At 37.3% G+C, this 25,581-nt stretch overlaps 1 protein-coding gene across 1 annotated transcript in view; it reads right to left on the reverse strand.

The window, feature by feature from the left end:
* The window catches only part of ccdc162p.L (coiled-coil domain containing 162 L homeolog), a 70,281-nt gene that overhangs the window by 40,763 nt on the left and 3,937 nt on the right, over positions 1-25,581 (reverse strand). Inside the window, exons 4-24 of the mRNA XM_018263323.2 lie at positions 25,228-25,338; positions 23,920-24,033; positions 22,460-22,654; positions 18,446-18,584; positions 17,862-18,016; positions 17,517-17,669; positions 16,366-16,467; positions 16,003-16,143; positions 15,809-15,915; positions 15,287-15,419; positions 14,383-14,589; positions 10,973-11,165; positions 9,889-10,019; positions 8,222-8,422; positions 6,611-6,732; positions 5,563-5,791; positions 5,195-5,394; positions 4,674-4,829; positions 3,806-3,899; positions 3,160-3,300; positions 1,563-1,708 (exon numbers count right to left, since the gene is read on the reverse strand). Of these exons, the coding sequence (XP_018118812.1) occupies positions 1,563-1,708; positions 3,160-3,300; positions 3,806-3,899; positions 4,674-4,829; positions 5,195-5,394; positions 5,563-5,791; positions 6,611-6,732; positions 8,222-8,422; positions 9,889-10,019; positions 10,973-11,165; positions 14,383-14,589; positions 15,287-15,419; positions 15,809-15,915; positions 16,003-16,143; positions 16,366-16,467; positions 17,517-17,669; positions 17,862-18,016; positions 18,446-18,584; positions 22,460-22,654; positions 23,920-24,033; positions 25,228-25,338 (3,170 nt within the window). The remainder of the gene's footprint in view (positions 1-1,562; positions 1,709-3,159; positions 3,301-3,805; positions 3,900-4,673; positions 4,830-5,194; positions 5,395-5,562; positions 5,792-6,610; positions 6,733-8,221; positions 8,423-9,888; positions 10,020-10,972; positions 11,166-14,382; positions 14,590-15,286; positions 15,420-15,808; positions 15,916-16,002; positions 16,144-16,365; positions 16,468-17,516; positions 17,670-17,861; positions 18,017-18,445; positions 18,585-22,459; positions 22,655-23,919; positions 24,034-25,227; positions 25,339-25,581) is intronic.

The following is a 25,581-nucleotide window of genomic DNA, read 5'->3' on the forward strand; positions in this document are numbered from 1 at the left end:
TTAACCTGCCTTATAGGCGATTTCTTGCTACTTCTACATTTGTATCAAGGAAAATGTATTACATGAAATTACAAGAATGTTCCCTAATCCACTGCAGCCCTATATAATAAGCAGAGGAGTGAGAGTAAATATCCAATTGAATTCATTTTTATTTCCATACATCCAATTGAATTCATTTTTATTTCCATACATCAGATTATAAAGCATGCTCCTGGTTTCTAGCCATCCTGCCAAGTACAGACAAGTACTACATAGTGCAGCTGTTACTATCTTTATGGCAGTTCAATATTTACTTTGCATGGCAGTCCTATAATGGAATTAAACAATGGTGTGTTTAAAATAACTTGTCTCCTTGGCTCAGATTCAAGGCCACTGTCGTCCAGTAATTGCAAAAAAGTCTAACCCTTGCTGACAATAGTTTTATTCATGTAAAAACTGACAGAATAACAGATTATCCTAATTTGTGTTTTCTGACAACAGTTACACCTGTTTAATGTTATTATTTGTTGATGCTCAGTGAATTAATGAACTTTTCACCCTTTTTTGAGCCTACAAGGACATTTATCAGGAATTTATTAGAAGGACACAAAAAAATCCACCAAAGCAACCAAATAGTTTCCATTATGGCTATGACACAAGATGTCAATGTATTTCAACCAGTGCAAAAACACAGGAAACCAGCACTACAGCACTAATAGAAAATACGCCCCTTGTACCCTCAGCCTTAATTGCAGGCCCGGATTTATGAAAAGACCCAGGCTTACGGCGACACAAATTAAGGGGTGGCATGCCAAACATATTCCATATTTTTTATGAATATTGTAGAATTGTATCCCTCCCGACATAAAAGAGGGACAAAAAAAGTTGCCTACTTACCATGTTCATTTTACAAAATTTGGCAGGTTACATATTGAACATATTTCTGTGTTTTTTTTCCAGTTATTACAGTTTTGTTAATCAAGGTGAATTGCCCTTTAAGTTGAGTCTAACTTTTCCCAAGGGACCTCCTTATCTAAATTGTTACAATTACTTTTTTGCTTATCTCAAAATTGTTACAAAAGTATCTTAGTTGCACCTGGTGGCAAAAGCCAATTAAGTTAGAAACTTTGTATCTTTTTCTGGCTGTTCAGTGCAGAGAAAGTCAGGACTTTTCAGTACAAACATGGGACTGCGGGTTGAGCTGTCAAAAGCCGGACCGTCCCACTGAAAACCAGACAGTTGGGAGGTATGGAATTGTGTGCATTAGAGATTTAAATCTCCCACTCGCAGTCCCCAAAACCAGAACAGTTCATGCGCAAAAAGTAGCAGAAGCAAGTGAGCTAAGTGGAAGTGTAGGGTGGATGGATGGACCAATCAAGGGGGCTTGGCTGTGAAGCACCCAGCTGGCAAATCTGGGTCTGCTTAATTGTTTTGTTTTATTCCACTGGTTCAGAACAGTCTAGTTATGCATTTCTGATCTGGAATGTTTCCTCTTGGTGGCAATCCTGGACAATAATTTATATTCTTTTAATGACTGTGTTAATCACAAGGAAAACTTAGCTCTATTTTAACAAATATACTACCTTTTCTTATTCCTGGAAGTCTGCAAAGGGTGGCCATTTGTCTGAGGCAGAGATGTTAGAGACATCTGTCTTTCTGCTAATGCCCATGAAGTTGATTTTTTTTCAACCTCAGAGCTTTTTCTTCTTTGCACCATGGAACGGCTATCCTAAAAAATATGTGAAATTATAAAGGTATCATAAACATTACTGTGCTTCTTTTTAAAGATACCCACATTTTGTTTGAAGGCAAATCCCAGCACACTCAAGTGTGAAGCATAGATTGAAGAAATAAAGTGAGCGGGGAAAAAAAAGGCAAGGCAAAGCACAAGGTTTTTCTCCCCCCCCCCATATCATCTCAATAATAAAGTTTGCATTTTATTTGCGGGAGAGAAATGTTTTAAAATGAATACATAAATTAAAATTGAATAAATAAAATTGTTTGAGAATATTGACTTCTATAGAACCTTGCCAGCTTTTACTTGCCAAGTTTATTTCTGGCGATTTTTAGCTATTTGTTATTTTTCTTTAATAAATCCTGACTATTTGAGGTTTCAGATTTTTAATACATAATCCCCACTGTCATATGTTAAAGCATGCTGGGAGTTCTAGTTAACCTACATCAGGGCTGCATTGCTCGATAAAACTTTTCTCCAGCTGTCAAATGCAAGCAGCCGAGTAAATGTAAGATTCTCCTGTGAGAATTCCACCTGATTTGTGAAAATCCTGCTTCATGTTCTTTATTCTTGTAACTTGAGCTGGAAGCTTTAGGCTAATGCCAGACATAGCGGATCTCATCCTGCAGAGAAATGCAGGTAGAGAATCCACTCCTACACTTCTTGATGTGCCTGCACCCGTACATTATACTGCCGTGACTTTTCATCATACAAAAAGGAAGTTAAAGATGGCCTACACTATAAGATCCACTCATTTGGCAAGGTCGCTAAACAAGCAGATTTTATCCCGATATGCCCACCAAAAGGGCAATATCGGGCTAATCCGATTGTTCGGCCCTATAACCAAACAATCGGATTACGATGATGAGCATAACAGCCGAGGGGAGTAGGACCACATCAGATTGAGATCTGGCTAATTTTTGTCCAGATATCCGTCTTGGAGGCCCATCGGAGGGCCCCATACACTGGCAGATAAACTGCCAAATCATTCTAATGGACCCAAATCGGCGTGTTAAATCTGCCAGTATATGGCTAGCACTAATTTGCATATGCAAATTAGGGTTTGGATTAGATTCAGGATTCATATTTCATGAAGGATTTGGGATTTGTCTAAATCCCAAAATAATAGATTTGTTGCATCCCTAATGATGTAGTTGCTGTATTGTCATTGGTAAATTCTCTTGCATTAGTATTTAAGTGTGGGCCAGCTACTACAGAAAGCTAAGGAATGTAGTAGGAGGTATTCATTATCCTTGTGAGTGAGTTTTGTTAAGTGTATTTATTACTTTTGTCTTCTTTTTTTTTTAAACTGGCCCTGTTTTTTCAGCTATGCTGTGCAGTATTTCCCTGCGGCAGCACGTGTATGTGTGTGTGTATGTGTATGTGTAAAAGGATTGAATTTGCAACTGGGTACGGAAGATGACACACATATATTTAGTACTAACCTTGAAGTCAGTATTCGTCAATGAAACCGGTGCCTCGTGGCAAACAGACCCGAGCTGAATTGCTGCTAACAGAGCATTTCTCTGGCTGAGCTGACAGGCAAGAACCACTTGCATATTCTCTATACCAGATTTATTCAGGAGCTTCAAACCAATAAAAAGGCAAAGCATAATTAAGCACAAAACAAATGTTAATCAAATGTTAAATGTTAATTTGAGTTTGCTTGTGATAGTGAAATTAGACGGTAGGTGCACTCAAATGGGAGTGACTGCATGTGTTTTTTTTACAAATAAAGTAACAATATATAAAGGGTAATAATAATTAACATACACACATTTAATTTTACTGACACTTAAAGGGATTCTGTCAAGGAAAAACATGTTTTTTACAAAACACATCAGTCATAGTCCTTCGCAAGCAGAATTATGCATTGAAATCCATTTTTCAAAAGAGCAAACAGATTTTTTTTAATATTCAGTTTTTGAAATTTGACATGGGGCTAGACATGTTGTTAGTTCCCCGATGCCCTCAGCCACATGACTTGTGCTCTGGCTGATTATTTTGCAGTAAGTTTCTGTTGAGCACACTTCAATCAGATTCATGCTTCCTATTGGTATTATCATATCACTCACAGGTCAGATCAGTTACCTGTAATATTCCTTCCTTTGTCCAAAAAGAAAACTTTCCAAGCTGGTTATCATCCACATCATGAATAGCTAGGAGATTTGTTGATGGAGCATATCTTCAAAATGAGCAGGTTAAATGAAAATATAAAGGTTGCTTAAAATAAATGTTATTAAAAAAAAAAGAAAAGGGCCCACAAAGACAAGAGAACCTCCATCAGACTTTCATTTTGTGTAACTTTTGACTGAAACATGCTCCAGAAATGGCAGACCCCTCATTTTTATGTTTTCAATTTTCTACTGGTACAAATTTTCATAAAGGGACCTTTCTAATAAAACTAGTACATAAAGCAAAGACATTTTTATTGTAGTGTGCCATTTTGTGATTATGGTTTATTAATTCCCTTGACTGTGGGTCAGGGCCGCACAAACATCACATCCCAACATTTCTTCATTGCTTGTCTTTTTATATTCAAATTTACCTGCTTGATGATAGTTCTATCACAAATGTCTTGGTGCTGTTTGGCACCAATGAGATATTTGACCTGGGCCCACTGGTACCTTAAAGCAGTCCTGGTCATTTGTAAAGATGAGTGTAAGGTACCTTGCTTCAGAAAGAGATGGAGCCATGATTCATGTAGTTCATTTTGACACCCTACTCCCAGGCATATTCGCAATAAAGAAGTTCTCTGCCTAAGGCTACAATAAATGTTCCAGTGTTCAAGAGCACAACAACAGTTAAATACCTTATGTGCTATAGCCCTCAGAAAGCTCATCCCTCCATTCTTTACATCTTACAAATACAATTGTAAATGTAAATATACAATCTTTTTATTACATTCGTGGGAGGGTTATCAATGCTGACAGGAAAATGCACAGTTTCTCACACTCACTTATCTACGCAGCTGTCGTCTTCCAGGATAGCAGTGATGAAAGTTGGGGGGAGCTGTTCCACTTTATCTTTATGAGAGGCAAACTCAAAGTGTACTGGTCTCAGGTATAAGTGAGACTCACTGAATCCCATCTCTTCTGCAAACGCTGTATATGCCCTATAAATATTGTTCATGTTAAAGAAGATCAGTTTATTTTGTGTAGCAAGCATTGCTAAGCAATCCCTTTTTCAAAAAAGGTACATGTAACATGGAATTTAGAGAGCTAGATTCTGTTCTAGATTCTGTGATCAGTGGTCTGGGAATGTTTTTGAAACTCTTAGCAATGTACTCTTTAAATAAATATTTACACAAGGTCTAGTAACCCATACCAACAGTAAGAAATTACTTGCCAACTGTTTGACACCAAATATCTGACGTTCTATAGTTATTATACTTAATTCCAGTTTAGCGATTTATATTACAATATCCCAGATTAGTTAAATAAGGTCTTCAAGAGCTTTAGTTGTTTACATTGTACTAACCCGGAGAGTAGCACTGTTTCTGCTGAAGTCTCAATTAAGCGATGCCGAATTGTAACAAGCTCCAGAACCTTAGCAAATGTTTCCAGAATAAGCATCTGTTTGCTTCTTCCATGTTTTTTATCTTCATCTGCCGAATCCAAGGCAGACAGACAGATGTCTTTAACCAGAAGGGGGTCCTCAATCAGAACCTCTGCAAATAACTTTAGCAAGGAAAATGATTTGTAAAATGCCATTTTGACATCAATATAAATCTGAACCTTTGTATATGGTATTTTGTATGGCTCTAGTTATAGGCAGCATGGTGACAACACAGACAAATGTAACCCTTTCATGAAACTGATAAGAATACTGTACAGAGATATACATACATCTTTCTGAATATTTGCATCAAATGATGATTTAGGGTCTCTCAGCGCTAACCATTCATCCAATGCCAACTGTAAGACATGTTTTTCTACATTGGAGGCCTCGCTTGCTGTCTTTGCCTGGGATATATATAGAAATGCTTGACAGACATGGTCCACAGCTTTTGAAATTAGATGTGCCATTCCCAGGGAAGGATGAAACTCTAACAGATAAACATTCTTCAATGCAGGACTGGGGACACACATAAAAAATTGAATTTATATGAACAAATGATCTTTTTAATTGTAAAAAAAAGAACAGAGCAAAATTATTATGCAATTGTATATAACAATGACATAGTTTCTGCCCCAGTGGAACTTGCAAAGTTCCCTCTCACATTCACACACTTTAGTCAATTTTATCTAGGGATGCACCAGATCCACTATTTTTGGATTCAGCCATATCTCCAGGACTGAATGCAAAGGGAGGGTTATAACGAATAATGTGCACAGTGTACAGAAAAAAATTGCAATTTCCTTATTCATGTGACAAAAAGTCCCGCGATTTTAAGGATTTGGATTTGGCCAACAATGTACATAGATAATAACAGTTACTTGGTTCCTGGCTGAGAAATAAATCTTTTTTTGGCTGCCTGGGTCAGTGACACCCAACAACCAGATAGCATTTTAAATTGCAAGCTGGAAAGAAGCAGAATAGGAAGGCACAAAGTATAATAAATACAACGTGAAGGCCAAAGTTGTTAAGAATAGAACATTCTTCAATATACTAAAAGTTAACTTAAAGGAGAACTGGTCTCTCAAGTCTTCCAACAAATAAACTAAGCCTACTTACCATCTGCAGGGCCTGAACATTGGCCTATGATTTGGTAGGTATGATAGGTGTAGGTGGCAATCTTGTGCAGGTGTCACTCAAGGGAAAGGGTGGTTTCATTATACATTTTACATATTGCATTAGTCCTACTGTGTATTGCACAAACCATGCAATAACTAAACTTTCCAACACAGAAAAAAGATTTAGACTGATAATACACAGTGATTTATTATGACTTACCTACTGTTGTTAAGTGAGACGAGCTGTTTTGTAATTATATTAAGCGGAAGTCCAAACTCAGAGACACTTCCTTTCTGTCCATTTCTCCAAACCTTCTGAATGAATTCTCTTTCACTGTCTATCTGAATGTGCACATGCAATTCTTCCATTAGCATGCTGTATCATTTCAATTATTAAATCAGATTATATAAATACAGAACTATATTTTGTATGGACAGATTGGATTTATTTGGGTTTATAAAATGCTGAAACTTAATAAATTTTATATATAAAATAACATTTTTATATAAAAAAGTGAATAGACTCACCAGGCACGAACCATCTACAACAGTGTTACTTAACTCAAATATTGTTGGATTGCATTTCCCAGAATATGCCAGCTATTAAGGGTTGAACTTTGCTGGTAGCTGTAATCCAGCAACATAAAAACTTTCCTAGGATAAGTGACCAATGTAATATAGGATCCTCCAATAAGGATCATTGCTGCTGTTGCTTAACAGAATATTGCAACCATTAATACTATTTTGAACTTGATTAAATATGAACTACATTGGTTGCCAAGAATAATCCAGCCATTTGGCTGGCAATGATTATATGAATTTGGGATCTTATGGAGACCCATCAGGAGAGGAGCTAATTTCCAAACCTACTTGATCAATGTCCTAACGGGCAGAGCCTCCCGAGCACCCCACAAGGGCCAATAAGCTGCCAGCTTTGTCTGGAGGGGTTGTCTACGTATGCAAAGATGACAAACCTGTTGAATGTCTCAAAAGATGATCATATGAACAAAGAATACCAAGGCAAGTGTGCACAGACAGGCAAGACTCTCCCTGGAGGATGCTCTTGCATTGTGTGAACCACTTTCCTCAAAGAGGTGGGAAAAAGTTTTGTCAGGGAGACACCTTAAGAATTCTTGCCTGATGATGCTGGACTATTTTAACACTTAATAATAGTTGTAGCTCAACAGCATTTGGATAAAGTAAAACTTTTAGGCCAGGGCCAGACGATGGTGGATAAATGCAGGCCGAGAATCAGTTGCCCAGCTGCTCTTCCACTCTTGGTCTGCCTGCACCCAGAAGCATTGTTTCCGATAGGGTGCAGGCAGGAGCAGTGGATTTCAGTGCAGAAATGTAACATTTTCATTTTGCAGCCAAAATCACCCACAGTTTAAAGGCAAGGAGAACAGCAGGGCATTGGATTCTCCGCCTTATTAAACTTTGCCTGGCCCTAGCCTTAAAGAAGGTTTGTGCCTGCTCTTAATCATTTAATCACTAAGTGATTTGCAAGGAATAATGTACCTCTCTATTATATAAGGAGATCACAAAGTAGTCCAATGACCGTATAAGCGAAAAGCAGTTGGATTTTATACAGGTTGTAGAACACTGAGGTAACTTCTAATATGCTCATATTTTACAGTAGTGTGTGCTTTTCTTAATAAACAAGTTTCAATGTGTCATATAACAAAGGTCACCAAGCACCAGTTTTAACATTATATAGCACCAAACATAGAGATATATGTTACAGGTCTGTTTTTGTGACTTGTGTATTATAAAATATATTATATACAGGTAATTCATATTTGTTGTCTAGAAGAATGTATTATTTGTATACCTGGCTGTTTAATATTTTTCTCAGAAGCTGTAGATGAAGTCTCAAACATTGGCACTCGTCACTGTAAGCCTTCAGAAAATACTTGGAGCCAATGTCAAACCGAGGACGCCTGAACATGATGTTGGTGATCACTTGTACCAAAGCAAATCTCTCTTCTTTGTCGAGGGTATGTTGATAGGCTTCAAAGTAACTATCAATAAGCTAGATGTAACAGGCACATGTTAAATGCAACAATACTCTAAAATACTTGCCTAATTACAAAATGAATCACTAGGTGGGACATTCACTAAGATTCGTTGTTGCGCCAGCGTCCGCTTCGCTGCGCTTCACCGCACTTCGTTAGGCGTATTTTCGCCAGCGCTACGCAAATTCACTAAAATCCGAAGTTGCGTTCAGGGGAAGCGTAAGGTTGCGAAGTTGCACTAGCGTTAATTCGCCAAGCAAAGCAAAGTTACGTTAGCGATGCTTAATTTGCATACGGCGCCAAATTCAAGTTACAATGGAGGTATATGTAGCAGCACTACACAAGCCTGGGAAACCTTCAAAACAGCAAATAAAATTTTTATTTTGCCCTACACATGTGCCCACTGTATAGTTAAGTTGCCATGAGTTAGGAAATGTAGGGGGGAAGGAGGGTAGCCCCAAAGAAATTTTCGATCTTTTTCAGCCCATCCATCATCCATAAAAAATGAAAAAACGCCAGCGTTTTTTGGGACTTAGAAAATTTTTTAACTTTTTTTGAAGAAATACCTATCTACTCTATTGCACTTCGCCTGGTCTGAACTGTCGAAGGAAGTCTGCGTAAAAGGTAGCGTTCAGACTAATTCGCGCGTCAGTGAATTTGCGTAGTTACGTCCGTTGTGCATATTCGCCAGACGTAATGGTGCGAAGTAACACTAGCGAATTTACGCCAGCATCCGTTAGTGAATCTGCGAATTAACGAAAATGCGCTACGCTGGTGCATTCACGCTTCAGCATTAGGTGCGTGTTGTTTAGTGAATTTGCCCCTTAGTCCTTTGCTTTCATTTGGTTATATACTATAAGAACTTTGATTGCATGCTCTGTATTTTATAGTGTTAACTCCAAAGTTTTCAACATTATATAAATAACAAAGCCCAAAGGCTGAATTATTGGCATCATGGCTCTATAGATAATTTTGACTCGCCAAAGCCCATTAAAGGCAATGCAGCATAAAGTTTTCAGATGTCACTGGACTGCACCTCTCAAAACCACTGGAAAGAGTGATGGGCGAATCTGACCTGTTTAACAAAATTTGGAAAACTGCAAAAATTTGCAGAAATTTGCAGAAATGCATTGTCATGCAAGTTTATGCACAACAAATTTATTTTTGATTAACAACACATTTTTTTTTGACTCGCAACAATATTTTTGACATGCAACAATTTTTCTATGGGTGTCATTTTTGCAACGAAACTTGGCGAAACATTTCGCTCATCACTTTAAAAATAATTATGCATCTTATTTAAATTAACAGTACTTGTAGTATGCAGACCACACTAGAGTGCATGGGAACCAAAATTTTGGGCATGACGTGCGTCAGCAGAATATACCAATGCGTCAGGTGGGTTTATCAATGTTGCAAACAGGGGGTGTGGCAATAGAGGATTAGCAAGTAACTTTAGCAGCAAATCTTGAATTTTATTTACCTGTTTTTTGTTCTCTAGCAAAGCAGACTCCCATGTCCATAGGTCTAGCAGTATGGCAAAACGGTCTACAGTTATGTGTGCCCAAGATGAAATATCCAGCTCATTGCCTTCCATCCTTTTTGACTTGATGCCTTTAAGAACAAAATTTGGAAAAATGTAATTATAATGTTAGGGAAATATGTCTAGGAATCTTTCACTAATGTAATTTTGTCCTTTAAACCAACAATCTGCAGGCCTAATACAGGGTGCTCTTGTCGATGGGAACAAACTACTTGAACACCTCGGGAGTCCTTGCATGTGATGGGGAGGCAGGAACAACAGTAGTCTGTATGGATAATACCTGTGTAACACCATATCAAAGGGAACTGCACTCAGCTGTAATAGGAATAGACCTATTAATTTGATAGAACTGCTTACATCACATTTATTTAAAGGACTAGGAAAGCTTCATTTACTAATAGGTGCCAGTATTGTTAAGCACCCTCCAGTGAATCCAACTTTAAGTTCAATCCTGGACTGCATCTTATAGGAAATAATGCACTGGCCCAGGTAGAAGCTAACAGGGTGTTGTGCTGCTATTTTACTTACCCAAACTTGGCATCCCTATATGGAGTATAGTGAAGCAGCAAAATTATACCCTAGTGCACAGGTGCAATTTACCAAGTTTCTTCTGGTTTTATATATATATAGTAAAACATTCTAATACGTTTACCTAAAAAGGTGAATCCATGTTTAAAGTCACATTTTTCTTTTGAAGTTTCCTATTTTGAGAAGTACCATATAAGCCAATGCCAAAAGTGGTGGACATGCACTAAAACAGAACCCACCAGCAGGTTACACTTTTATCTGGCACGGTAGGATTTCTGGATATTAGGCATGGTAGGATTTATAGACATCAGATGTTTAAAAATGACATTATTAATATTTCATTCATGAAAAGTCATGTAATACAGTTACTCATGTAAACACCATCAAGAGGGAGGAGGGAATATTTATCAGTGCTGTTTGTCCCTTAATTAAATGTTTTGTCATTCAATGAATTGGGTGAAGCAATGATGCTATGGAACGTTTATGCTCCTTTTACCTTTCTCTTGCTCGATTAAGCAGGTAGCCATAAGAAGCAATTGTTCTTCCAGTTCCTGCAGATCTTCCAAAGCAACATCATACATAATGAATGCCCCTCTCTGATCCTGGATGTGGATGATTCCATCTTCCGTTGTATAAAAGTCATCTTGATTCTCAACTTCAGCGAACTCCATGAAGTGACAACTCTGGACCTAGTGGTAAATGTGCCAATTTAAATAACATGTTGCCAAGGAATAATTACACCGTAAAAGAAAAAAAACAAGTTTATATTATAGGGGAATAAAACTTCCATTGCAGTATTACTCAAAACAAATGTTACTGTAACTACGAATGTGAAAAAAATACAACATAGTCCAGCATGTATTCTTAAATCTAAACCTCCCCAATGCACCCCCTAGTTCTCTAAAATGATAATAACCTGGTATATTATTATTATTATTATTATTATTATTATTATTATTATTATTATTATTATATGCTAGAATACTGCAGAGCAGCACTTTACTTTGTTAGCACTATCTTATCTTTATAGAGAGTATTATGTCACTTTAGCTTCATGATCTGACACTGTAACCAGACATCAGGAGGGAGGACATACTGTAGTAAAACTGTGTGTAAAGCTGCCAGCTTCAGTTGGAGCAGTGGTCCCCAACCAGTAGCTTGTGAGCAACATGTTGCTCTCCAACCCCTTGGATGTTGCTCCCAGTGGCCTCAAAGCAGGTGATTATTTTCAAAATCAAGGTTTGGAGGCAAGTTTTGGCTGCATAAAAACCAAGTCTACTGCCAAACAGAGCCTCAATGTAGGTTGACAATCCACATAGGGGCTACTAAATGGCCATTTAAAGTCCTTATTTGGCACCCAGGAACATTTTTCTTGCATGTGTTGCTCCCCAACTCGTTTTACTTCTGAATGTTGCCCATGGGTTCTAAAGGTTGGGGATCCCTGAGTTGGAGGAACAAAAAACATGGAACACAGATTACATTCTCACTGGAGGATTTGTTATCAATTTATCAGTGTTGCTGTCCCTGCAATATTACTTTCAGAATAAAACCTTGATCTTGGTGGTCTTCAGCTCTTAGCATGCTTTATGTTTGATATTATAGTATGCTAGGATTTGTAGACTACTAACTAAAGTGTGCTTGATTAGATCTCTTTTAAGTTAGCATTACATGATAAAGTTTGTTCCAGCTCTCCAGAGCCACTTGTGCACTTAATGCAAAGAGGATCTGCCAACGAGAATTCTGTGTATACTTGGCTCCCTGTTCTTTGTTACCTTAGACAGGAGTTAAGCTACGAACACATAAACTTCACTTGTTTTGCCATTCTAAACTAATATTAGGATGCCAAACTGCACAGTAAGTCATTTCATATTATTTGCCAACAGAGAGATGGCTGACATAGGGCAGGTAAGAATGGTTCTCAATAGAAAATTTAAATTTAGGTAAGCTACGTGGCACAAAAAAAGTCTTTATAGGGAATTACAAAAATGTTTCCCTGTGCAATAGCCTGCAATGTAGAGTTTTTTCAGAAAGCCACTTCCAGCTTCAGTCAGGTATTCGTTGAATACTTTTGTAATGGATTTGGCTTTAATACAAATATTCATTTAATTAAAAAGAGTGCACTGTATAGATTTGGTTGTGTCATTTCATTATTAAATTGACATATGAGACCAGAAGCTATTCATAAATGATCAGTTCCTCCGCAGTGGCAGCCAACTTTTTTCTATCTAAAGTCCTGTGATACAGACAAATAAAATGGCAGATGAAAGCTTACCCCTACCTTTGACAAGGTGAAAGTTATCTAATAAAACACAATTCAATTCAGAAAAACTTATCTCAAGGTTTATCACGTGAAAAGTCTATTAAAGTCTATGGGAAAAAGTTACTCTAGGGGGCATAGCCCCAATATTTTATCCCTGTGATTTGCTATAAAAGGGGTTCTCCATCTAAAAAAATCATGGTTGTTACATGTGAATGTAAATTCCACTCAAAGCAGTGTTTTCTTTTCTTTGGTTCTGACTCTTCAAACAATGTAGCAGAAGTTAATTCTGTCCAGGTGCTTTAAAAAGATGTTTTGAAGAAGTGACTAGCACAGTCACGAAACGCGATAAGCCGTTCACTCCCCTGCCTGCTCAAAGAATGGTCATTCGTGTTATCATTTTAGTGAAGTACCTAAATTAATTTGGATTTTAATCATCTCATGAATCCTGCTACATGGTGGGCTGCAAGTGTGCCTTGATGATTTTTCCTTTGAAAAGATGATCTCTGCTTCATTGTTCAAGATATAGTGAATAAAGTACCCCCTCTTGTAAAATATAAGGATATTATAAGTTACCGAGGAGTTTCCTGACCATATAAAAACACGAGGCCGAAGGCCGAGTGTTTTTATACAGGTCATGGAACTCCGAGGTAACTTCTAATATCCTCATATTTTGCAACTGGGGGTACTTTATATATTATAATACACAAATTTCAGTGAGTCATGTGACAGAAATTACATCACAACTCACCGTTTATAACTGATGACATCAGAACTCACCGTTTATATGGATATAATTTACAGGATATTCATGGCTTTTGTGTATTATAGCAGAATATATAAAGAGCCAGACAGGTGCAGAGTAGAGTAGTCATGACCTTTTTATTACACCAGCCAGCACTTGACATCTCCCATAGTGATGTCAGGTTTGTTTGCATACTATCCCTTAAAAAACAATGCTCCATTCCAGTGACAGTTTGGAACTCTGTAAGTTTTCCATAGATTCTTGAATTGTGAAGCACAGAACAAGCAGAAACGTTTGAAGGAGGGGTTAAACCTCAATAAAACTTTTTCATTGCTTTGCATACTTCTCCAAAACAGGAGGCTCAAACTTAAAGGACATGTAAAGCCTACATTTTCCTACCGTGTATATAAGTTGGGCATATCTTCCCCAACCAAGCCACATCATTTGTACAGTATATACCCCCTCCATTTGCCAGCGCCATCACATTTTTCTAAAACAAATAGCAGCTTTCACCTGGGGGCCTTACTGTTAACCTTTTAACAACCAGAGTGGCAGGCAGTGCCGAATTTTACCACTTCGAAATTTGACCCTTAGTAAATGTGCCCCTAAAACTTGATAATATGTTGGAGTATGTGGGGGAGTATTACAGAGTACAGCACTTTATTTTTATAGCATATAAGCATTGTACAGAGTGTTTGTTTAGAAGATAGTTTCCCCTATTTTTTTCCCACCTTCTCTTGCATTTTTAATTTATGTGATCAGCCTTAAAGTTTGAGTTTTGTACATCTGACCATTTAGTATTGCAGGCTGTGGAGCAAAACTCTACTCTTTTTATTCTGAATAACTGTGTCTTACATCCCCTTTAAAAATTTAAATAACCTATGCTATATTTGGATGCCTATACCTTGAAATCTGCTGGTATGTTATGCATGTAAAGATGAGAACCAAGTCCACCAGGTACACCAGATCCTCCCTGAGCTGCATTTATCCAGCATGGCTCTTCTCCTGTGCTGAAGGACAAGCTATTTGATTTGCCAGTGAGACCACATGTGTCAAAAGTCATCGTTCTCTGGATTGATCGGAAATAATTTAGGAATCCAAGGGAGACACGCTAGAAAGGACACAGATATAAGAGGTAAAATACTCAAATACACATTTTACTACAGTAAGCAATTTAAACAAAACAAGTCATCTGGACTTACTGTATATTTTGTATGACTAATTTTGGCACCATTGAGTTAAGGCAGTAGAATAATATAGACAGGGAGGTTGAGCCTTGTGGAGAGACTAGTGGGGTAATGGTATAAAAGGCACAGAATTTGCAGGACTGATGCTCCTGTTTTGAAATAGTTGCACTGGTCCAGGGATATTTTTTCTGGCTGCAACACCAATGTTTTACCAATCACAAAGCAACTGTTTGACAATAGCTGCTGGGATTTCTCTGATGTTGCTGTGAAATGTATCCATAATTTATCAATTTTGAAAACATACAGTAAAACAATAAGTAAAAAAAATTGCAATTTGAAAAAAAGTATTATTTGGAGTGTAATATTTGAAAAAATAGGTTTTTATGAAGGCGAACTGCCCCTTTAATTTTCATTATTGTGCAAACACTACTTATGATTATTATAGACCCAATATGAAAACTATCATACGTATACAAAGTATAAATATATATGTAACATATAAAGTAATATATAACAAAGCTGTGAAATGGTGCTTATTGATATATTTGGTTATAAACGTATATTTTACAGTAAGCAGAACATTATTCCCTGTTCTGATCCCTTTGAAAAACAAAGCCTTACCTGCAACTCCCTTATTCTTAGGTGACGCAGGTAGAGTAGAGAAAGGTAAGCTCCTTTAATCATTACAGGATCTGTATTGTTGTCTTCTGCCTCTTCTAATCCAAATAGCTGTAGGGTAGTTTGGTAGTTATACCTTTTCCAAAGAGAGGATTGAGAAAAACAAACCTCAAATAGGGATTCGTACTGCACCTCTCACCATAATAATACGGTCAACTGGAAACTAATTACAGAACAGGTTTTGCTGACATTTAGACAATGATTATACTTAAATGCCTGAACTTTTTTGTTGACAGACACTTCCTTTTTTACATACTTTTTAATGTGTGTATGTATATATCTTATTTATGTATGTAGAAGTAGCAGTTTGTATTCAGAATATTGAAAATGTCAGCTAACCCCATGTCATTAGGGTAGTGTGAAGAATAATTAAATTTGAAAAAAATACAGGACTGGAACAAAGACAAAGACTTAGCTGACTTCTCAGAAATCCTTAGATATTAATTATAGTAAAAGCATTCTTACTCAGTATCTTTCTTTTGTCTAGATGACACTGGACGCTTGTTGAAGGCAAATTCACAGTTTTTCTCATCAATTTGAGCTGGCAACAATCCATCACATGGGGTTACATCCTTAAATAAAAAAACAAGATAGAGATATTCCAATCATTTTGTTGGTAGGCATATCTGCATTGTGCTAGAGTTTGTGAATACCTTTACCTGTGGGAAATCTGGGGGGCTGTATATCTTGATCCAGATGTCCAGGCTGCTTCTGGCTGATGCTGGCTGCACTGGAGTGGGCATGAGTATATTTTCTGCATGTGATTGTAATATCTCCATGGTTTTTTCTGCACTTGAAATCTAGATCAATTAAAAGGCAAGGAAGATTAAAAAAAGAGAATATTCTTTGTGCATGGGGTAGATGCATCAAATCATTTTTTTAGGAGATCTCTTATACATCAAGAACAAATGCCCCTCTCTCAATTTATGTTGTTTGTGTAAGATGTTAATAATATCTAATTCTCTTTTAAACAAACAAAACAAAGGCCAAAGATTGAGGTTCAAACGTTATTACTGATTTACCTCTATAACCTGTGACTGCAGCCGTAAAAGTTCATCCACTTTTTTGTTCTGTTTTAATTTTGTCAGACATTTTTGCTGCCAAGGATCCCGTTTTGGCTTAACCTACGAAAATAAATATTGCCATGAATAAACATGAGGGCATTTAGTGTGCACATTAGAAAAAAGTACAATACAGGCACAATAATTAAAAACTTGCTAAAATTTTGCGAAGGGTATAGCCAAGACTACATAAATGAAGCCATCAATGTATCTCTACTTAACTGTTTAAAGGGGTCTGTTTACTCTATAATATCAGTATCTATGTTATCTCCAAGACCCAAAATGGAAATAGCACACAGAAATAATGTGTGTGGGATGCATTCCAGGGAATTACACCTCTTCTTTACGCTTTGTTTTATCACTGTGGTTTACTCATTTATTAGCCTAGATATCTGTAGTAGTGATGGGCGAATTTATTAATTTGCGCGTTTCGCCGCCAGCGAATAAATTCGCGGCAAAAATTCGCCGGCGTCATAATTTTTCTAAAAAACGGACGCCGGCGCCAAACACGGACGCCGGCGCCAAAAAACGGATGCCGGCGCCAAAAACGGACGCCGGCGCAAAAAACGGGCGCCGGCGTCGTGAATTTTGCGCGAAATTCGTGATTTTTTCGGCGAAGCGAAACGGCGCAAATTCGCCCATCACTGATCTGTAGGTCTGCAACAAGATCCAATCATTTCCACACTGGCTAATGATTGGATAAGCTTGAATGTGCATGGCCAGCTTAAGAATTCTGCATTGGGAAGATCTGCAAAGGTCTATTATAAACCAGGGTGAATACTTAATATTGCTTTCTACCTCAGCACATGGTTAGAATAGATACTGACTTAATACACTTTAAGACCAGGCCCTGAAAATGTGCTTGTTGAACACGCAATGTTTTACAGCAGGGGTCCCGAATTGGATGCCGGCGCGCTGAATTGGACACCAGCGCATCCGAATCGGATGAGCAGTTGCTGCTGACCCCCCCGAACCCCTCCCCCCGATCATTACAAAAAAAAAAAAAAAAAATTTCATTAACACCGGTCCCTGGACCCAAAAAAGGTTGGGGACCGCTGTTTTACAGCATTATATCAAAGAACAGGGATACAGCAAAATAATAATGGTTGTACCCTGATATATGGAATCCAGCTGGCTGTCTTCTTTAATGCCATACTAGGGCCTTTAAATCCCCATCCTTCTGTTGTTTCTGTTCCCGAATCATATACAGGAAAGGTTCTCATGGTTTGCTGTTTGCTGAACATAGTTCGGAACTTAGATGCCACCTGCAAGAAACAACAGCATTTCTCTTCTATTCTCAGGAGAATTTGTTAGAGTTTTTAGCCCTAGGGCAATGTACAAAACAATACAATGATAATAATACAATGTAAACTAAAAGAAAACAAATTGTGCTTTATATAAACATTTTGTTAGTTGCCTGTTACAAGGATTTACCATTCAAATAATTGTTTATTTACCAGAGACAGAAGCTCCATCTCACTGACTGTGCTGGTAAGTCCATCTGTATCATACTCAATATTAAAGCAAGGCAACAAGTGTCGAAGCAGAGATTTTAGCTCATTTCTTTCTGTCTGGTGTTGTGGCAGTGACATGTCCTCATCTGTGCGCACTCCTTACCCAAATATATAAAGATATTGTTTAATTGTTATATCAAGGGATTTGCCTGTAATGTAGATGTCAGTAAAGGAAAGGCATATACAGTAAATTGTAAGGAAGAAATGTCTGTAATGCAACAGGTGTACAACAGCTTGCTGATCTTTTTAACATGTCAGTATTGTTCTGTCTAACCTTTAGACTGTAAGCTCTAAAGAACAGGGTTCTTTGTATCCATTGTACTGGTGAGTTTTGTAACCTGCAGGCTTGATATTCTGCCATTATGTCTTCTATTAAGTGACGATTGACCCATTTCCATAGAAACAGTAAACAACAGAATGAGACGCTCATAAATATTTCTGGTAACAATGGTCATGAACATGAAAAGGAGAGAAAGGAGCATTTATCAATTATTCTGATATTTGGATAAAAAGACAAATTCTCATACCAGCTTGTTCTGAAGCCTCCTGCAGGCCTGATGAGACAGATCCCCACCTAATACCATACTGGGAATGATCTTGCAGCTCTTCTGATTGGTTCTCTATAAACGACTCAGCTTTGTCCGTGACTGGCAAGTACTGGAGCATCTAAGTATTAGCAAAGAGGAATACATTGCCAAAGAGTTTTTTTACAGTGTAATATAATATTGTAAACTCAAAAAAGACACACACAGGACCAATATATCCTCATATTTTTATGCAGAATTATATTTTGTACAGGGAAATACTGACACAACATAATCCAAAAGTGCCATTGATATTTAGGACTAAAACAAAGAAACAAAGGGAAGTTTGAATTAGGTGGAAGATTAGGAACTAAAGGTGAAGTAAGGGGTTGAGGCCAGGGTGTAGTAGTAAGAAGGGGGAACGCCATTCTTAATACCAACGGTACATTTTTATATGATATTAAATGCCGGTTCACCTGTAAATAAACTTCACGTATGGTGTAGACATTTATACGCTAAGACTATTTGCAGTTGTTTTCATTTTTTATTGTTTCTTAATTATGTAGGTTGTTGTTCAGCAGCTCTCTAGGATACAATTTACCCAGCAACCAGACAGTGCTTTGAATAAGAGACTAGAATATGACTAGGAAAGGGCCTGGATAAAAAGATAAAAACTTAAAACTACACAAACATACTCCAGGAGCAAAAGCAAAGTCAAGAAATGAATGGCAGTTAGAATGTTTTATAAATTTCAAAATCTTTCAAATTATTTAATCATAGCATACTACTGCCATCTAGTGAGCAATTCTTAGCCAAAGCTACTATTTAATTGCAATGCATTATAAAGGCCATTTAATTATATGTAGACAATGTACAAATTGCCATGTTTTGTACCCAGAATGCCGTGTTTTCCCCACAATTACAGATCAGTTTCATCAAATATGTCAAAATGTGCTTGCTTTTTGATGCGAATCAGATGCAGTTGTTCTGAATTGCCTGAGTTGAGGAGGCGTCATTTCCAGTGCTCGGCATCAAAATTACTTTATACATGCGCATTTGGCACAGGATGCAATGGGAACCTTGGAATTGCTGCCAGCTTCCCTGTGTCAATAGGTAGACTTGCACATGATTTAAAACTAGGGTTGCCACCTTTTCTGGAAAAAAATACCAGCCTTCCTATATATTTATTTTTTTCCCCTATTAATAACATTGGGGTCAGCCATCATTTTTACTAGCCAGGCCGGTAAAATACCAGACAGGTGGCAACCCTATTTGGAACAGAAGGCAGGGCAGAAACACCAGCACTGAGCACAACTATACAAATATGCAAGGAGCATCTTTGGACCCAATATATGCAACAATTGTATCCATTATTGTGTGGCCGCAGCTGCAGTTGTGGTTGACAATGAGACCTTATATGACCTGATTTGCAATAAGCTGCAACCGCTATTCAGCTCTCCAACAAGCTTCCCAGAAAGCCTGCCCACATACTGTACATTACATTGAACTTATATATAATTATAATCAATTTCTACTGAGCTAATAAGATAATAAGGCTCTTCAAAATGCTGTGCTATTATAGAAAGGTACTTGGATGGGGGCCTTTGTATACCTCCAATATATCTAAATACATTACTATAAGAAACATAAATATTTCTGGTTAATGGAGACATAAATCTTTCACAAATCCCCCCCCCCCCATCTCAGCTCTCAAAAGTAATGTAATTAAATAGGCTTGCAATCAAAACAGATAACTGGTCCATTGAGATGCTTTCTTTATAATTGACTGCTCCTTATCTCACAACCTAACAGGCATCTGCAGCGGGGGAAGGGAGGATTTTGTTTAAAGAGAGAGACTGTACTATAGACTACCGACTTTACTTTCTGTTTCAAAATTTGCCCTGTTTTGTTCATGAAATAACAAAAATCATAAATATTTCTCAGTTAAAACAATAGGCAAAACATATGTTCAGCACATGCTCTATTCATTGAACTAATGTTTAAAAGGAAGGTATACTGCTCCATCAGTAATTTGTAAAGTATACTAGGAGTTGTAGTCCAGCAATATTTTGTGGAAAGTTTTATGTCCCCTTTAAGTATCCAAAACATTTCTGCCTGGATGACAGACAGATGGAATGTTTTATACTATCCCCAGTTTCTGAAGCGGCATCCAGTAAACTGGATTTTTACCCATAAAATTCAAATCATATCCTTATATAGAGGGTGATGTGCAAAATCCTTGTCTGGCCTAATAGTGTAAAGATAAGAAAGCAGAACTCTGATCTCTACATTATTTTTCAATTTTCAAAATCAATATCAGCACAAATTTACATATTGTCCATACCTGACAAATTATCATTTCATATAACCAAAACGTGTGCATTAAAGTCACTTGACAACGTGTAATAATACATGTGACTGTTTTGGGTGCCTGCTAGGTCTAGTGTCAGGTGTACTGGCCACTGTTCCTCCAGGTTGAGCCACAGGAGACTATGTGGTTTGGGCCTTTTAAAAGTGTGAATCATTTTTCTGTTCTCCCTGGCTGACAACCCTAATGTTCCAGCTGTAGGCATTAGCCCATTTATTATTACCTTTACTGGATCATTAAAGGGATTCTGTCATGGGAAAAAAAGTCACATGACTTGGGGCAACTGGGAAATTGACAATATGTCTAGCCCCATGTCAGATTTCAAAATTGACTATAAAAAAATCTGTTTGCTCTTTTGAGAAATGGATTTCAGCGCAAAGTTCTGCTGCATCAGCACTATTAACCGATTCATTTTGAAAAATATGTTTTTTCCCATGACAGTATCCCTTTAAGGTCTTTAGTTTTTACCAAGTCTTCTTGGCTTCTAACCAAGTATCCCAGGATCAATGATTCTGTCCTGCTCTTGTTCCCTCATATTCTGACTTTTGAATCATGACCTGCTATTTAGATCAGCTTGTCTGCCACTTGCCCTGACCTTGTGCCTGTCAGAATCTGTTTGCCTGCTGCCTGCCCAGACCATTGCCTGTACTTGGACTCTGTTTGCCTGCTGCCTGCCCAGACCATTGCCTGTACTTGGACTCTGTTTGCCTGACGCTTGTCCAGAAAATACTTGATCTGCCTTGTCTTTATTTTTATTACTAGATCATTTTGTTTTCAACCTTAAGTTGCCTTCAGTGCCAAGGCTTTTTATATGTCTGCAGAAGAAGTTTACACACACACATAAGCTCCTTTCAGCTAGCCATTATGGCAGTGCTGCATTTTAAGTGCTACCCCCCCCCCCCCAATAGATCTGTACTGAGACTGTCTGTAAATAGTTTGTGCCAGGGCTCTAAATGCTTTTCCAGGTCACTATCATCTGACAATATTTGCTATATTTCAAAACAAGTCTATGGGGAGCATATAATGTACACAAAAACAACCCTATGTGTCATTACCTAAAGTGATTTGGTTAGGCTGAATCTTAGTTTTGCTGAAATTTCAGCAAATTTAGACCAGGGTCCTGGATTTTGTGCATCTCAACTTTCTTTTCTATATGTTAAGTACATGTCCCACAGCATCCACAACTGACATCCCTCCAAGTATTAAAGTAGTTGTTCACCTTTAAATTAACTTTTAGTATGATGCAGAGAGTGATATTGTGAGACAATTTGTTTTGTCCATATACTCAACTTAATCTCAACAGAAAATATTTTTTTTTTAATTACTATACATTACAATATACATAGCATAAGACACATTTAGACAGTCTGCATACACAAACATTGAAAAAGAGACAAAAACACAAATGCACATACAGAAGATCTCACGCAAAGACAGAAGCAACTAATATGTGTTAAAAGGGTCCAAATTACCCTAGCAACCATGCACTGTTTGAATAAGAGAGTTGAATATTATTAGCAACAGAAAAAGTTCAGGATTGAGTTTTATGAAAAGTTTAATAAAATCTAGTAAATAAAATGATGTGAGTTTACCATTTCTGACCTAAATTAGTATTCAGCAATACTTTATTTATACTGAAAGATGCGTACCTGGATATAGTTGTGTATGTTCTTCACTGAATGGAGGTGGCAAATTAACCATTGCAGATAAATGACCAGGTCTTCAAGAGTCAATAAATGTAAAGAATTCTTCTGTCCTGTTATTAAATTGTCTCTGGCAACAGATAACCTCTGTGCTCTCTGCAGTGCATCATTGTATTCTTGCATAATAAAACCAACCTGCTTCTGTGAAATAAAAAACAACAAAGGCCTGGGTGATAATTACCATGTAACTAGATGAGAACTTTGCACATAACATTACAAAGAGCCAAGTAAACACATAATTACACAAATGGAAAAAGTGAAACAAAATGGCAACCAAATCAAAGCCATAAAATCCAGTTAATAATCTTCCTAATTAGATGTTTCTGCTTACATTATTTGCACCACTGGTAACTGAAGTTCCTCTTCTGCAAAATCTCCTTGGCAAATGACAGGCCTGCTTTAAATGCTTCTGTTTTCTAAGAAAGTATTTTGTACTACTAAATCTAACATAATACAGCATTTTCCCATATGCCTTGGAGTGGATATTGAGTGTAATAATACAATTATATTATATCAGTATGTCCTAAAGTTTTATCTTACAATATCCTTTAAAAAAAGATTATTAGATCTGTTAGTCTGCAACCTAATTAAATATTATAAAAATGTCTGACATTGGCTAGAACATTGCCTAATTGTATTGTGGCAGTTTTGTAGAATAATATGATGGATGGCAAAAAGATATCTAAATTGAATTGAAAATTGTTAATAGTTAAATGTGAATGGTTGTGATATATGCAGTTGGGAATTAAAAGATTGAAAATCAAGAAGGGAGGGATGGATTTGATAAGACTGATAGGGTGCGCCCCCACCAACCCAAACCCACGCCTCTCCTGAAATCTTTTGCATTATCCCCTGTCCTTCCGCTCAGCCAGTCCGGCACTGTAGGAATGAGGTAGCAGTTGGCCAGAAAAACATTGCTGGAGAAGCCTTTCCATATCTTAAATACTTAAGGGATTATTTAATAACATTCGATTTTGTATTTTTTAAATCAGAGATTTTCTCTAAAAATGTAGTTTTTTTTATTTCTCTAAAACTCTACAAATTTGCAGTTCATAAAATGTAAAAATTCAAACATAAAACTTTGGCAAGTAAAAGCAGCTGAGGTCCTATAGAAGTTCTGCGGATCATTCAGCGGTTCTTTTTTTGTTGGTGCTTTTTCTATTGGGATCTTTTAATAACTTTCATGGCATTCATGGTTTTTAGAGAAAATGTGTTTTCTCTAAAATGTGATTCAAAAAGCTCTAAACTACACAAATTTGAATGGGCCTGCCAGTATGTAGATTTGACTATTTGATTTCTACAGACCAGGCAATACAACTGCTGTGTTCCATACTGTATGTCATTGTATATGTCATGTATATGTTAATTTTTAGGACAAGCTACATTTCCACATGCCTGCATCTTACCTGGTAAATAGGATAACACTGTTCCATGGCACTTGTGTGCTGACAAAATCTCTTCCATCTCATCAAGTGCAAGTATTTACTCCTCACCAAGTGCTCGATCCTGTCTGTGTAAAACTACAATAAAAACACAGTAGATTGCGGGGTGTTAGTTTTTTCTTATCGTGACAAACAAGGCAGAAACAGCAATGGCGGTAATATGAGAAACAGAACTACTATTGGGGCTGTGGTTTTTGGATCTTGGCCCTGACATCTTTAGCTACACACACATACAGTGGCGTAACTACCGGGGGAGCAGGGGGTGCGATTGGGCCAGGGCTCGCACCCCTTCAGGGAATCATTTTACATTTCTTGATTTGCAGGTGTTGGTAATCTTTTGTCATTACCAGACTTTAGCTGTTGGCCTGTTTTGAATTTAATTAAACTCTTAAATTGTTTTAATACAGAGAATGCTGTATGCTGTAACAAGTTTCCCCCATATCAGACTTATCCTCTAATGGAATGATGGGCAACATATTAGTATAATTCCCACACAAATAAATGGGCAATTGCACTGATTAGCATGATCAGTTTGGGGTCCAACTAGGCAGACCTCCCTATGGAAGCACTGGCCTGTGCAGGTCTGGGATGACCTATAATACGATATACAGGTATGGGACCTGTTATCCAGAATGCTCGGGACCTGGGGTTTTCCGGATAACAGATCTTTCTTTAATTTGGATCTTCATGCCTTAAGTCTACTAGAAATTAATTTAAACATTAAATAAACCCAATAGGCTGGTTTTTCTTTCAATATGAATTAATTATATCTTAGTTGGGATCAAGTACAAGCTATTGTTTTATTATTACAGAGAAAAAGAAAATCATTTTTAAAAATTTGGATTTTTTTGGATAAAATGGAGTCTATAGGAGACGGGCATTCTGTAATTCGGAGCTTTCTGGATATCGGGTTTCCAGATAAGGGATCATATACCTGTACCATACATTGTGATCACAAGTTGTGTCCGAGTTAGTTTAGAATAACTTCTTGCCCCAGTAGGCAACTGGTAATCATTCCACCCAACATTTTGGCTTTTAAAGGAATAAGCTACAAACCCAACTGAAGGTCCAACTAGCTGTATTATAAATCAAAAATATCAGATAAGATCTGCCTCTGTGCTTTATTCCATAGCAGCAATTAATCACAGTTTAAATGACTTTCAAAAGCCCATGACCAATCCAATTTAATATCAACTTTTTTGGCTAAATGGGATGTCCCATTATACACACAGTGATGTCCTGGAGAATATGTTTTTCTGACTCATATTTAACCTGATGCAGTAAAAGAGGCAGATTGTCCACAGTGTATTCTCTTCTTAAACAGCTTTCCAGTTCTTTCTGCATAATATCAGACTGGATAGCAATAGATTTTCCACTGGCCACCTTCAAGAGAAAAATAAGTAGGATTAAGAGGGGAACTGAAAATGTAAGGACCACAGCCATACAGCAAAACCCCAGAGCTGTCCAACCAAAGGTCTGTTTGTTGAATGCTGCACTCCATATATTAATAGGAGATAATCATTCAGTTACAGAAAGGTTAGGAAGCACTGCACTAGACTATTACCTACAAAATGGATTTAAATGGTATCTACCATACATTATTCTTTTATAATCTTGCCGCAAATA

This window comes from Xenopus laevis, chromosome 5L (assembly GCF_017654675.1).
Source record: "Xenopus laevis strain J_2021 chromosome 5L, Xenopus_laevis_v10.1, whole genome shotgun sequence".
Lineage (NCBI taxonomy): Eukaryota > Metazoa > Chordata > Amphibia > Anura > Pipidae > Xenopus > Xenopus laevis.